The following is a 15,281-nucleotide window of genomic DNA, read 5'->3' on the forward strand; positions in this document are numbered from 1 at the left end:
CTAAACCTAACCCTCCCCTCCCCCGCGGCGCCCGGCATCCCTTCGATCGGGTCATTTATCCCACGCTGTATTAAGGCAGCCGGTTTCCCGATTGCATCCCCACATGCCTAGCGTGAACACTATTAATGCTGGTGCCGGGCAGTAGAGACTGTTACTTATTGGCTATTCGTATTGACTAACGCTGTCACACGACAGCTGACAGGAACAGCCACAGCTTCCAAGCAGCATACCAAAAGAGTTGGCCTGATTCGCATAGGCACCGCTATCAGTGTATCGGGTCGTGTCAGTTTGCAGCAGCTCGCTGCCTGTTGAATAGCCCTGGCTTATAGTATTACCCCAAATCTATTAATGATTTACTTGGTAGACAAAATTGTTATTGGCGGCCTCTATTTCTTGTAAATTGTATGTTGAGATTTTGGGGTCAGTTTTCATTTGTATGCTGATTTGTCCAACCCCCTCTACCGCTTTTTAGAGTAAACGTATGAGTGTGGATCCAAGTGTTAATCCTGTTTCCAGACGAGTATCTCCACCAGGGGGAGCACAGAAATGGGACCCTGTCTTACTCTGCCAGACACCTGTTGCCAAACCACAGGAGGATTATATGAACTGGTAACTATACAAACTGTTAGTTTATTGGCTCAATACAATTAACTTGCCCCCACCCTATTTGGTCCAGTTTTGTGGATTCTTGTACGAAGCTCTAAGGGGCGGCAAACAAAAATTAATCCAGTAGTATCGTAAGTGCAGCATATAGCCACACTCGTGGGGGCGAGAACATCACACCAAATTATATTGAACCTTATACATATAATTTTGGATTTAGTTTTGCATTTTATTTGCATCAAATCCTTTCATAGAACAGGGATTTGTTTTTAGGTCAGACAAATGATCTTGTATATAGTGTTATAGAACTACACCTCACTACCAACATATTAGTTACAATTGTGTTAATTATGCTCAGCATATAACATATTCATATTTTTGTTAATATTGCTAGCTCCATAAATCCAAATACATAAGTATTGAATAGTCTCTGTTTTTAGCTTTAGAACTCCAGTTGTGAAAAATCCTCTAGGACCGATGTCACTGATGTCTACACCGTGTAGCAATTCTTCTGGTTTCCAACTCCCACATACCCCGGCTAATTCAGTTAGATCTTTTCAGGTAATATATAATATTTGTAAGTATATGGGGATCTGTATAGTACCTGCTTTCTCAATGTTTTCTGTAGTACACAGTTGTATGTTTGTGGTTTTTTTAATTGAATTTATGATAAACCAACATATATCTGAATTCTTCCACGCGATTTATTTTATGTAAAAATAAAATTTTGGCATGCAAGGATTTATTTAATGTTCTATTTTGAATTATTTTTTTTTCTCATGTAGATTGCGTCAAATGCAGATTGCATTGTAGTCAAAGGACGAGTATACGTAGTTTTAAAACAGATTGGCACTGGCGGATCTAGTAAGGTAATGACTTTTTGCAAAGTAAAGTCACATCATTGAATGAATTTTACTTAGCCTAATTATACTTGCCTTCCTCTTTTTGGCACATTTTGAAATGCATAGCTTTCTCCCTGAGTTTTATTGTGGTGGTGTGACTTGTAACCTTGCACCCATTACTGCTGGAGAGGAAAGTGCTGCACTGATGTATCAGTATATAATCACACATTCTACACAATACATTCCAAAAAAGTGCATTTTGGGGGCAAAACAAAGGTTGATTAAGGTTCCCTTAGTATACTGATGCCTTAGACAGATGTGTCATACTACATCTATCCTCAATACGCCACTCAGTGCGTCATGCCTTGCGTGAGCGAGCCGCCAGGCTACTAGCGTCGGGCATCTTGTTTTGCAGAGGATGCGTCTGTCGCGATGCTAGGACACACCAGGAGACACTGCTGATAAATTTGTTATGTGACACTTGTATACCTGTGTCTGTAAATCGAAAAAAGCTGTGGCCGTTGAAGCCCTTCGTATGCTGATTCAGAGGCTCAGTCGCACACAGATATACAAGTGTCTCATATCAAATTAATCAGCAGTCTTCTGGTGCTTGCTAGCAAAAAAGACTATTAAAAGATGCCCTGCTCTAGCAGTCTGCAGCAAAGATTGCAAGGAGACATCTGTACATCTTATGTTATTTAGACACTGTCCTTCTCTTGGCACTTTAATAATCGACATATAGCTGTTTCTGTGATTTCCAAGCCAACAAAAAGGTATAAAGGACAAACAAACATCACAGGAAAGCACTTACAGCAGTGCTTCCCAACTCCAGTCCTCAAGGGCCCCTAACATTTCCTAGTTGGTGAACAGGTGTATTCATTACTGGCTGACACTTTTTTTTTTTGTTATAGAATTCACAGGTGGTGCTGATTATTTCACTTGTGAGATCTGTAAAACATGCACTGTTAGGGGTCTCTGACCACTGGTGTTGAGAATCTCTGATTTATAGTGTAGTAAATTTGTGCGTCAAAATCTAAAGTCTCCGTACTTTAAATGATCTTTAGCCACTTAACTGACTTTTTTTTTTTCCCCAAAAAACCGCTCTGAAATTGGTATACTGTAGTGATATTGACAGCTGCACCACCAATGGCAGCCCCAACCGATGTTATGGAAACACTGGAGACTGCGGTCTCAAACAATTTATGATTATCGATTGTTCAACCATCGATAAAAATAATCGCGTTTTAGACCGTAGCCATTGATGTTTCCTTGACCCTGCTTGCTGCCCGGCAGGACCCATATCCAACGGCTTCAGGGGGGGACAGAGCAGCCGCTGGTGGACCAGTGCCAGACAGGCTGCCTCTAGATAGGCGGGGGGGTGGTTAGGGGAGAGAGGAAGACAGCTGGCTGCTAGTGTGTATTTGCCCGCCGGCTGCTCCGTTCCTTCTGCAGCTGCCGGGGAGAGGATTGGGATGTGGGTGCCGCAGGAGAGAGCATTTGCCCGGCAGCTGCTCTCTGTTCAGCTGCCTTGTTGTCTTTTAACTAGCTGGCGGCGGGGAGAGGCAGATTTGCCTGGTGGCTGTTCCACCCTGGAGCAACGCAGGCTGTTAGTCTGATTTGCCCGGCGGCTGCTCCATCTCCTCTACAGCCGCCAGGTGTGTGTCTGGGGGGCTGCCGGCACAGTGCTGTCCGAGCACCGCTTCCCCCTGAGATTGGTGGCTGATGAAAGATTGACTTCCAGCAGCCACCCACTGGGCGTTTCCGACTCGTTGCATCAGATGCGACCATATTAGGGAAAGCCCAGCCTGGTGTGGTCGCATCTGATGCGACTGTGCCAGGCAAGTGTTTAAAGCTTATCTAAATCTTTGAGATTTTTTTTCTTCTTTTTCTTTAAACTTCAAATGGAAAGGTGTAACTATGATCCACTTCCTCTGAAATCTTCCAACGAACATGCCAGAATATGGCCCAAGGCCAATCAGTGTAGTGTTTAATTCTAAACCTATAAGATTAAAAACTTGTACTTAAAAAATATTCAGTATCTCTTATCTCAGTGTGGTGTGTATCTATATAATATAAAGTGTTCACTTCCATGCGCGCCCGAAAAAGGGGGAGTGGCCATTGAAAAGGGGGTGTGTCTATAAGATGCGTCCCCTTTTCGTCACTCTTGGGGGCGTGCCCGGCAGTTACGGACACGCCGGGCATCCCCCAAGCGCTGCCGACAGGGAGAATAGATGTAGGGCGCATGCGCCCGCCGTCTATTCTCCGGCGGTGACCGGGTCACGACACATTTCCCCACCCGCGGATACTGCGACCCGCGGGTGAAGACTGCACCCGCAGGCTGTGAGGGCAGGACGCTTTTTGATCTCCTTCTGTTTTAGCGTTCCCGCTAAAACAGCCTAGCGGGAACGCTATAATATATATTTCTTATATTAAGGCTGAATCGAATAAGTGGAATTCTCCCATAGGGAATTCCTGAGATGGGGCATGGTGTTTGAGGGGCTGGAATATATATATTATATTCTCTTTATTTCATCTGTATATTATGTTTCTACAAATCAAATGTCTTGTTACAGGTGTTTCAAGTCATGGATGATAAAAAGCATTTGTATGCGGTAAAATATGTGAACCTGGAAGATGCTGACAAACAAACAATTGACAGTTATCAGAATGAGATTTCTCATTTAAACAAACTTCAGCAGCACAGCGATAAAATAATTCGGCTTTATGATTAGTAAGTAAAATTTTGTTTAAACTAAAACAGTTCAAATGTTTCAGGAATCTAATTATACACCTCCTTTACAGTGAAATAACTGAACAACACATATACATGGTGATGGAGTGTGGAAATATTGATCTTAATACATGGCTGAGAAAGAAGAAAACTATTAATCCATGGGAGAGAAAGAGTTACTGGAAGAACATGTTGGAAGCCGTTTATACAATACACCAGCAAGGTAGGTGACCATGTAGTACCGAACTGTTCACATGAATGAGCTATTCTAAATTTCTCTTGTTAACCTGTTTGTGGTTCATTTTTATTAGGTTTTAGACCTGTTAATTATAATTTCTCATCACGGCAGTAAGAAATTAAAAATCGCTGGCAGTTATTTTAAAAAACACATGCAGGGAGACAGTCAGATAGGAGCTGTACCTGCAATGTGTTTGGAAGTAAAGTGATCGCTAATGTGATCACTTTACTTCCTGTTTCGAGGAGCGGCCTAGCTTCTGTGCATGTGTGATCATCGTACCATGTACGGTAAATTGTGTGAATGTAACCCATAGATATATTCAACATTTAGCAGCTCCCATTTAAACCTATAGGGGCTGCTTTTGTGGTTGAAGATGAAGGACCACAGCAGATATCTCCACTGTCTGCTGCGGTCCTTCCTAGACACATGCCAGGGATGTTTAAAAAGTCACGAAGACTATTGTTTTCAGGGGATATCCCGCAAATATTTTTTGGTAAATATGCCTTTGTAAGTGTAGAAGTGCTTTGGCTGCTGCATGTATGATAAAAGGGACAAGTGTGGAGCCTACACTATGAACAAAATATTTCCCACTAACTGTATTTGGATTAGGTTAGTGGTTTCCAAGAACCCCCCCAACAGGTCATGGTTTCAGGATTTCTTTGTGTGTAAGCAGTTGGGATAATTACTGACCCAGCAAAATAGATCAACTCACCTATGCATGATTAAAGACATCCGCAAAACATGTATGGTACTTGAGGACCTGTGTTGGGCACCACTGGTTTAGGTGGTGGGTGCAACAATCTCCACAAGCTTCAGTAATAAGTTTGCATGGCATGGAATGGCTGAACTTGTCTACTGAAAACAAAAGCTTAAATCAAAAACAAAGGGCAGTGGATCTTTTGAAATGTCAGTGAGTAATTATGAATACACCTGTCCACCCGCTAGGTGACCTGGAAAACATTTACTTTTTGGTGTCCTGAGGACAAAGCTGAGAAGCACTGCTTTAACCACTTGCTTGGCGTGGTCGCATCAGATGCGACCACACCAGGCTGGGCTTTCCCTGACATACTCCCACAGTGTCTGATCACTGCTGGGTGCAGTGATCAGTCAGCCTGGCGGCACCCCCCACCCGGCAGCAGCTACTCTCCAGCCACCGGGGTAATAAAGGCGCAGGATCCGCTGTACCCTGTGTATATCCGGCAGCTGCTCTTCTTTGCAGGCAGAGAAGCTGCTGTCCACAGTTTATACCCGGCGGCTGCAAAGAAGAGCAGCCGCCGATCAATCCAGCCTTCCCCTAGTGGCGCCTGGCTGGGCATCCTCATCATCAGCCCATTGCTCTTCCTCACCCAGGCACCATGTGCCTCTCAGGCGGCTCCCTTTCCCCGAGCCAGGAGCAGCTGCCCCTCATACTGGGCTTCAAGCTGGAGAGCAGCAACCAGGAGACACAGCTATCAGAAAGAGGTGAGCTGAAAGTGACTAAGGGAAGCCGCCTCCAGCTCCGTTTCCATGGGCTGTAACTGCGGCTGGACAGCAAGCAGCTGCTGGTCTTCACCGATGTGTCCCTGGGGCCGCAGAGCAAACCGCAGCTGTCTGGAGGACACCTGGGACCTGCTGCACAATGCCCGGCTCAATATCAGTGAGGAGGGCACGGCATGGCGACTGTGCTTTTCCTGGAAGTGCAGCGGCTGCGGAAAAGCCAGAAATCCCGAATGCACACGCTGTGAACCTGCTGGACACCCGGCCTAGCACTTGTAGTTCTACACTCAGCTCGGCCTGATAATATACAGTTGGCTTTGATCCACGACACTCAAACATCTGCGGTATGTGACCACACCATTTAAACAAAATAAACTGCAAACGCGCACTCGCCATTATATTCCAAACTGTACTTCATTTAAATCCAGGGACTGTTAGCTCCACAGTACAGCATTGCAATAATTTGTCAAGCTGACTAACCACGTCACTGTCTATATCTCCGTCCACAAAATAGTTTGTCTTCTTCGGGATCCATGGGGTCAACAGCCATTACGTTGGCGTATATGGATGTATCCAGGCACCAAACAGTTAATCCAAGCTCTTGGCTCCCAGGATGCACCAGGTCCTCCCCCATATACCCCCCGCCCCTGGTTACAGGGCGTCAGTTGTTCTGTTTGGTGCGAGAAGGCACCGCACTAAGAGTTTTACTGCTGGAGCAGTCCCAAAGACAAGTTTTTTTTATTTTTTCCTTTCTGAGCAGGCGGCACGTTCTGAGCAGCTAAGCATCTGATAGGAGACGCACGTGTCACCTACTCCATCTACCCCCGCCGGCGCCGCAACGCTGGTCTAACGACTGGTACTTTCGGCAGGGGCACAGGCTTTGGACTGCCACCGGGCACAGGGGATGCAGGTAAGTGTGGTTGTGGCGGCCGCTGACGCCGCAGTCACGTGCTTTCCATCCTCTGGCGTGGAGACTGGCCGGGAGACTGCTGTAGGGAGCAGCCAGGGTAACCTGCCTCCTTTCACTAGACCACCGGGACTTGATGTGCCTGACAGCCGGGGGAGCAATGGCTGCGGCCATGTCACTGAGCCGGGTGGGTCCACACAGCATAGGGGAGGTACATTTTCCCTGGCGGCCCCTCCCCCAACCTGAACTAGGGCCCTCACGAGGTTTCCCTTGTTTTTGTTGCTCCTCCCAGCCTCCAGCTTTGAGTCTGCCACAGTTCACTCCTGGGTGCTTTCCATGGCTGGTTACTCAGGAGGTGTTGGGTCAGTCTCCCTGTATGCCTCTCCCTTGGCATCGGTCATACAGAGCTCCATATGCTACTAAGCTTCAGACTGTTCGTAGTTCATTGGGAGCCTAGATTGCATAAGCTCTGCTGCGCGTGTCTGTGTGTGTGTATGTATACATACACATTGTTTGACTTTTTTGAAAACTGTGTGTTAAAAGTGCTACCCTATCACTACTGTTTCCTCTTATAGCCCTCTGCGACAGGTGTGTGGGGTGGTTAAGGGGAGAAGCATTGTCACATGTGTACTCTGTTCCTTGCATAAGAAATCATTATGTCGAAGGAATCTGAAAGACAGGTGGCAGAGGCCCCTCTGTTAGTATCTGGTATGGCCTTTAAAGCGGGTTTGTCCCCTCAGGATTTTATAGAAAATGGTCTGTGTAAAAAGCAAAGGAAATTAAGGAAGAATAAAGTCTGAGGCGCTGGAATGGTTGGCAATCTAGTATAACAATATGTTATTAAAAATATATACCAAAAATCAGATCTAAGGAAAATGTTAGGTAGTCCAATTGTGTGGATTGGTACACTTAATGATGAGCAGCAGTTAAAATAATGGTGGCAAACCAAAAGACTTATAGGAAAGAGAGAAACTAGTAACCACGCTCTTGGGAGTGTATACCATCAGTAACATGTGATTAGAAAATGCATTTAATGCAAATATATAAACATGTAAAAAACACATATACACAATTAATATATTAGGTAACACAATATAAAATGGTGTAATAAATTCCCATCTAATTAGGTGATGTCAGCTGGGAGCTAATTGTTCTTTTTGTTAGAATCGCAAGAAATTCTCTTGGGATAAACTCTGATGTAATATACATGAATATCCCCAATGTCTTAAGCAATCCTAACCAATTAGCCGCGTCCGGCTAAGTGGATCAGTATATAGGAAATTCACCGATGGATATAGAATAACAATCCCTCAGTGATAAATTCCCAGTGTCCACTTTGTTCACGTTGATGTAAAACCGAGTAAGTAAAGAATTGTATATCACTTTCAATGGTACTTGTATTGGTTTGAACTGTATATACACAGCGCATTGAATTTGCTCTGTCCTTTTTAAGTGTGAATATATTGTCACTCACCCAGTTCTTGTTAGACCAGAAAAAGTAGACCAGATTGAGGATGGAGTTTGGGAGCGCTAGCAGCTCTGTGTAAGATGCTTGTCAACCGCACAGTGTGTATGCGCCCACCGCTGTCCCGTCTCCTCTGTGTGTAAATGCCGGTCTTGGTCTGCGGGTCCCGTCGTGGTCTGGATGCAGGCTGATATTGCCGGAGCAGAGGCCACCAAGTACGTGGGGTGCTCACGTGTCCCAGCTCTTGCTAGACAAGAAGGGAATGACTAGGCTGAGGATAGTATCAGGAGCGCTGTTGGCACTGTGTTAGAAACTTGTCAGCCGCTCGGTGTATGAACGAGCACCGTTCTCCTGTCACCTTTTCCTGTGAGCACTGGTCTCAATAAGCAGATCCCGTCATGGTCGAAGTGTGATCTAGTGGTGTCGGATCAGAGACAATCAACGGCACAGGGAGCTCCCATGTCCTGGAGCCTGCTGTGTCTGGTTTGTCCGTGATCGTGGCTGGCAATCAGCTGAGACAAATGTTAGAAGTTCCCTAACACGTTTCTTCTCCGGCTGGGGATTTCTTCAGACGGGTGTGTCCAGCAAGTACTGCTGGTTCCGATTTTATAGTGAACTTAATTGTATCCTAGTCAGCACCTGATTTGTTTTTAAGGTGATTACTACTAAGTCTAAATTAGGTAATCCTAAGGAGCTCCCTGTGCCGTTGATGGTCTCTGATCCGGCACCACTAGCTCACACTTAGACCATGAAGGGATCTGCTTATTGAGACCAGTGCTCACAGGAAGAGGTGACAGGAGAACAGTGCTCGTTCATACACCGCACGGCTGCCAAGTTTCTAACGGTGCCAACAGCGCTCCTGATACTATCCTCAGCCTGGTCATTCCCTTCTGGTCTAGCAAGAGCCGGGACATGTGAGCACCCCACGCTCTTGGTGGTCTCTGCTCCAGCAATATCAGCCTGCATCCAGACCAAGACCGGCATTTACACGCAGAGGAGATGAGAGAGCGGTGGGCGCATACACACTGCGGTTGACAAGCATCTTAAACAGAGCTGCTAGCGCTCCCAAACTCCATCCTCAATCTGGTCAACTTTTTCTGGTCTAACAAGAACCGGGTGAGTGACAATATATTCACGCTTAAAAGGACAGAGCAAATTCAATGCTCTGTGTATATACAATGCAAATCAATACAAGTACAATTAAAAGTGATATATAATTCTTTACTTGGTTTTACATCAATGTGAAAAAAGTGGACACTGGCAATTTATAACTCTTTCTGAGGAATTGTTATCATTCTATATCCATCAGTGAATTTCCTATATACTGATCCACTTAGCCGGACGCGGCTAATTGGTTAGGATTACTTAAGACATTGGATATTCATGTATACAACAATTTTTTTATTAAATCAGAGTTTATCCCAAGAGAATTTCTTGCGATTCTAACAATAAGAACAATTGGCTACCAGTTGACAGCACCTAATTAGATGGGAATTTATTACACCATTTTATATTGTGTTACCTAATATATTAATTGTGTATATATGTGTTTTTTAAATGTTTATATATTTGTATTAAATGTATTTTCTAATCACATGTTGCTGAGGGTATACACTCCCAAGAGCGTGGTTACTAGTTTCTCTCTTTCCAAAATGGTCTGTGTGCTCACTGTTTTAAGGAGTCTCCACAGCAATCAAATTTGCCGGCGTCTGGGCAAGAGCCCCCTTGGGCTTCTTTTTCCCAGATCTTGGTGCAGGTGGTGGAACGGTTGGCAGTTCCAGCGGCCCCAGTGATGGGAGAACCTCAGCCATTGCAACCAGCCATGTTTTTGCCCCCTATGATGCCATCCTGGATGGATATGTATGCGCATACAAGTCAGGCTATACCTTCATCTTCAATGGCATTTCAGCAGTAGCCGCAGACGGCCAGGTCAATGCAGCCAAAGGCCAGAAGGCATTTGAACCGGGACACGGACTCTGATATGTCCTCGGAGGAGGGCGAGGAGACACAGGTGGCCTCTCGGGAGTCTTTCAGGGGAAGAGGGATATAATTTTCCGGTGGCTGATGTCCCTTTTTTTAATCAGGGTAGTCAAAGCAGTGTTGAATATTGATGAGGAAGAGCCGCTGCAAAGAAAGGCGCTGGTATTGGGTATTTAAGCGCCAGAGAGTAATAAAAGCAGTGTTTCCCAGATAAGAGCATTTGTCAGAGCTCTTGGGGGAAGCATGGAAGGTTCCGGGTAAGAAGTTCCATCTTTCCAGAAAGATTATGGCTTTATACCCGTTTCCTTCGGAACAGTGTTCTAGGTGGGAGGTCCCGCCGTCGGTGGACACACATATGGCACATTTGGTGAAGAGTACCACATTGCCATCTGCCTGTTCTCTTAAGGACCCCACAGATAAGAGACTAGATAGTTGTCTTAATGCAGTTTTTTCAATCTCTGGGGCAGCCACCCGCCCGGCTATGGCTACGGCTTGGGTTGCCAAAGCCATCGAAGAATGGATGAAAAGTTTGCGGAATCCCTGCCAGAATTGTCTTAAGGAACAGCTGGAAATTGTTTCTTATGTCAGGGAGGCTTCGTCCTGTTTGGGGGAGGCAGCATTAGATGCTGGGATACTTTATGCCAAAGCATCAGCTGCCTCTGTGGTGGCGCGTAGAGCCCTGTGGTTAAGGGATTGGAAGGCAGATTCTGGGTCCAAAAGGGCCTTAGAGTCCCTTCCAGTTGCAGACTGAGTACTTTTTGGCACGGAATTGGACAAGATTGTGGCTTTGGTGGCAGCCTCTAAGGCAGCTGGGTTACCCTCAGCATCGATTCTCAGGCAGAGAACTTCTTCCTTTTCGCACCTTTCGGCCACAGGGGAAGGTCAGATGTCAACCCTCTGCTAGAGCAAGCATTAGCAGAAAACCACCACAAAAAAAGCCCTGGCAGAATAAACGCCCGGGTTCCAGGTCCCAGGATAAGCCTGTAGCCTGATGGGGCGGGCCTCCCCCTGGGGGACCCCAGGATAGGAGGCTGACTACTTCGCTGCTCAGACACCTGTCATCTCACAACAGATGCCTGGGTCGGGAGGTGGTTTCCCAAGGTTATGCTCTGACGTTCTTGAGAAGTCCTCCCCTAAGGTTCTTTACTGTATCCCAGCCGGTGGGTTCGGTGAAGGCTTTGGCTCTACGAGAGGGCTGTTCAGTCCCTGCTAAGGGCAGGTGTGATCAGGTGCCAAGGGATCAGGTGCGGAAGGGATTTCATTTCAACCTGTTCCTGGTTCAGAAACCAAATGGTTCCTTCCGACCTATTTTAAATCTGAAGGAACTCAACAGGTTTCTTCAGGTACCCAAGTTTCACATGGAGACACTGCGATCAATCGTATTGGCCATAGAACCAGGGGATTTCATGGTATCCCTGGATGTCCAGGATGCCTACCTGCATATTCCAATTGCGTCGTCCCACCAGCTGTTTTTTCGGTTTGCGGTGGGCTGGATCACTTCCAGTTTCAAGCACTGCCGTTTGGTTTATCCACAGCTCCTAGAGTGTTCACCAAGGTGATGGCAGTGATAATGGCACATCTCAGGCGCCAGGGCGTCAGAGTTTTGCCTTACATGGACGATCTCCTGTTACTGGGGCAGTCTCCACCGGGGTGGTTGTTTCATCTCGAATTGACAATCTCCTGTCTACACAGGCACGGTTGGGTCATAAACTGGAAGGAGTAATTTCTCCAGGCAGTGCAACAGTTGGTGCATTTAGGGGCACGTCTGGACTCCATGAGACAGAGATTGTATCTACCGGAGGACAAGATTGCGGTCCTGCAGGGGCGAATATGCAATCTGCTTCACAACAGATGAGTCTCTGTACACTCGGCAATGCGAGTGCTGGGGTCGATGGTGTCCACCTTCAGCATGGTGCTTTCACTCACGTAAGTTACAGCAGTGGATCCTCTCACGCTAGAACGGGGAGTATCGATCAATAGTCTCAAAGGATCCAGCTGTCTCGAGAGGTGTAATTGTCCCTGTCCTGCTGGTTGTGGACGGAGGTTGTGGTCTCAATCAGGGTTTTTGGATATCTGAATGGGCTCTCCTCTCCACCGATGCCAGTCTTCGGGGCTAATGAACGGTGTCGGGCCAGCACATCTTCTAAGGGAAATGGACAGAGGCAGAGAGTCATCTGCCCATAAATGTCCTGGAACTGAGAGCAGTTTTCAGGGCATTAGTACAGACCCAGAGGTTATTGCCCGGCAGACCTGTGCAAGTGCAATCAGACAGTGTCACGACTGTTGCCTAGCTAAATCGTCAGGGAGGCACTCTGAGTCGGGTAGCCATGACAGAAGTGTCAAGGATCCTGGTCTAGGCAGAGCGTCACCTTCCTGCAATAGCAGCCGTGTTCATACCAGGGGTCCTAAATTGGGAAGCTGACTTCCTGAGTCGGCAGGATATAAACGCCGGAGAGTGGGCTCTTCATCCACAGGTATTCCAGAGCCTGGTAGACAGATGGGGTCTTCCAGAAATAGACCTCATGGCTTCAAAACACAACCACAAGTTGCCCAGGTACGGGTCCCGAACCAGGGATCCGTTAGCCGAGTTCACAGATGCTCTGACAGTAAGGTGGAATTTTGTGCTGGCATAGCTCTTTCCACCTCTGGCTCTTCTTCCCAGAGTCATCAGGAAGCTCAAGCAGGAAGACAGTGTGGTGCTACTTATAGCTCCCGCTTGGCCGAGGCGCCATTGGTTCACCGATCTACATAATCTCTCCGTGGCCTCTTCCTCTGAGGCAGGACCTGTTAGTTCAGGGTCCGTGCTTGTATCCGGATCTTCCTCATCTTAACTCTTTCTCTTCGGTCCATGGGATCCACAGGACACCCACCCTAACGCACCTGGTGTTATTGGGTAATTCTTTGTATCTCTGGGTGTTTCCCTCTTTGAGAAAATGGTCTAGAGAACATTTGTCCCTGCTTCTGATCTGTTTGCCTTCTCTTGGTGGGCTTTATAACAAATTGACGCCCTGTAAACAGAGGAGGGGTATATGGGGGAGGACCTGGTCCATCCTGGGAGCAGAGAGCTTGAATTAACTGTTTGGTGCCTGTATACATCCATATACCCCAACGTAATGGCTGTGGACCCCATGGACCTCAAAGAAAGAATTAACAAAGGTATATAACTCTTACACACACACACACACACACACACACACACACACACACACACACACACACATATACATATATATATATATATATGTATCTCTCTCTTAAACACAAAAATATTTTTTTCAAAGATGTCGCAAAATTTAATTTTTTTTTTTTTTTTCGATTATCACATTATGTAAATTATAGCCAATTACACTTTAAAAAAAAAAATCAAATTGAATCAGGTTTAAATAGCTCTTATTTATATAGTTGTATAGTAGAAAAATCGACCATTTTGGGGAGATTTTTAAAAAAAATATTAGCCAGTTAAATGGTTAAACTGTCTTCAGTGACTGTTCCATAATAATTTAACATATTTTATTTGAACCTACTTTTCGCCCTCTTAAATACACCCCATCTTCAATCAGTTTTAAATTTTGTGGTAAGTTCAATAATATATAATGACACTCCTCTCAATGTATTTTAAGTTTTTTTGGTTTTTTTTTTCAACATTTTGCAGTTTACAATATCTAAATTTTTATGATGGTTTGATTCTGAAAATCTGCAGAGGTACATGCATGTTCCTTGAAACGAATTGTTGGACATTTTTTTTTTTTTATGTCTCTTTCCCCTCCAGTTTCCTATACTTGTGAAGTGAGCAGGTGTTGGTTAGTGCTTAGAGAGGTATTGTCTTTTTATCAGGGCTCCAGACAGAAGATGGCACTAGCAATATTTTAAGTGTTAACAAGTTTCTGAAATGTCTACAGATACAGGATATTGCTCTACAATAATTTTGTCCCAAAAGTTTTGATGGGTGTTCTAAGTATACTTTATGTTGAATCCAAATAAGCAATTAGAATGTTTCTGTCAGGCTTAGGTTTTTTGTGCTGCCATGCTTATTTTCCTCATTTAGAATAATCATAAGACATAAAAATTATTTCTTTTTAATTTTAAGTAGAATTTTCTGGCAGAATAAAATGTTCAGTCATGGGGCTTTTGAACATGAACACAACGTGGACGAGTAGCACTTGTTCATTGATTATTCAAAAGTCATCTTAAAATCAGGCCTTCATAACTGAAATATATTTCTTCTTCATCCACTAGGGGACACTGGAGCGTCATTACAGTGGGGTAGAAGAGAAGAGCCGGTGCACATGGGGCTGTCTCCAGCCTTACATTTATATTATTTATATTTTTTATATTAACAAGAATGGGGACAGGCAGACTGCTGCAGTGACACTCTGCTGACACTCTGCCTGCACTGTGGGAACTGCCAGGGAAGGTACTGCCACGGCTACAGTAGCCTGTGTTCGGTCACCCTTATGGAGGAGTCTCAAGCCTATTCACAGACTCAGCGGGGCCCGCCACAGCTGAAACTAGGGCCTGTCTGGTTCCCCCGCTCCCCCTTCGTTGCCCAGCACTATGGCCGCAGCAGCATCACTGAGTATACACACCTCTCCTGATTAGCAGGAGAGGTGTTATAGTACAGCTGGGCAAGTGACACGCACTGTCACTATTAGGTGCTCCCTGTTCACTGCCGTGCCGGGCTTGCTGAGAAGCACCGTCGCAGGCAGACCTGGCTGGCTATCAGCGCTTCTTGTATTCCTGCCGCATCGCGGCTTGCATTGTAGAAGCTCCAGCTTACGTGGAGGCACTTACACGCTGCTTCAGTGCAGCTGTCTGTCATGCCACGCTGGGGTTTTGTTAATGGAGACACCGGGTTTAGACACTGGTTCTGAGCCGCTTCAATGCGGCGATCTGTCTTGCCTCGCCAGGGCTTTATTGATAGGAGCACCAGTGCTGGCTTTGTTGGGCAATTATACACGGCCAGACCGCACAAGAAGGAATAAGTGATCTTAGGAACAGGGCGCAGCTTATTGACGCCATAGCTCTATACCCAGAGACCT

General features: G+C 45.8%; 1 protein-coding gene across 4 annotated transcripts in view; it reads left to right on the plus strand.

Moving 5' to 3' along the window:
* Nucleotides 1–15,281, plus strand: part of TTK (TTK protein kinase) — a 131,653-nt gene that overhangs the window by 63,797 nt on the left and 52,575 nt on the right. For all 4 annotated transcript variants that reach the window (XM_088471699.1, XM_088471716.1, XM_088471706.1 and 1 more), the window contains exons 12-16: nucleotides 473–609; nucleotides 1,044–1,164; nucleotides 1,389–1,472; nucleotides 4,019–4,176; nucleotides 4,248–4,399. In XM_088471699.1, coding sequence (XP_088327825.1) covers nucleotides 473–609; nucleotides 1,044–1,164; nucleotides 1,389–1,472; nucleotides 4,019–4,176; nucleotides 4,248–4,399 — 652 coding nt within the window. The remainder of the gene's footprint in view (nucleotides 1–472; nucleotides 610–1,043; nucleotides 1,165–1,388; nucleotides 1,473–4,018; nucleotides 4,177–4,247; nucleotides 4,400–15,281) is intronic.

This window comes from Taudactylus pleione, unplaced genomic scaffold, assembly GCF_031769625.1.
Source record: "Taudactylus pleione unplaced genomic scaffold, aTauple2 ptg000015l, whole genome shotgun sequence".
Taxonomy (NCBI): Eukaryota; Metazoa; Chordata; class Amphibia; order Anura; family Myobatrachidae; genus Taudactylus; species Taudactylus pleione.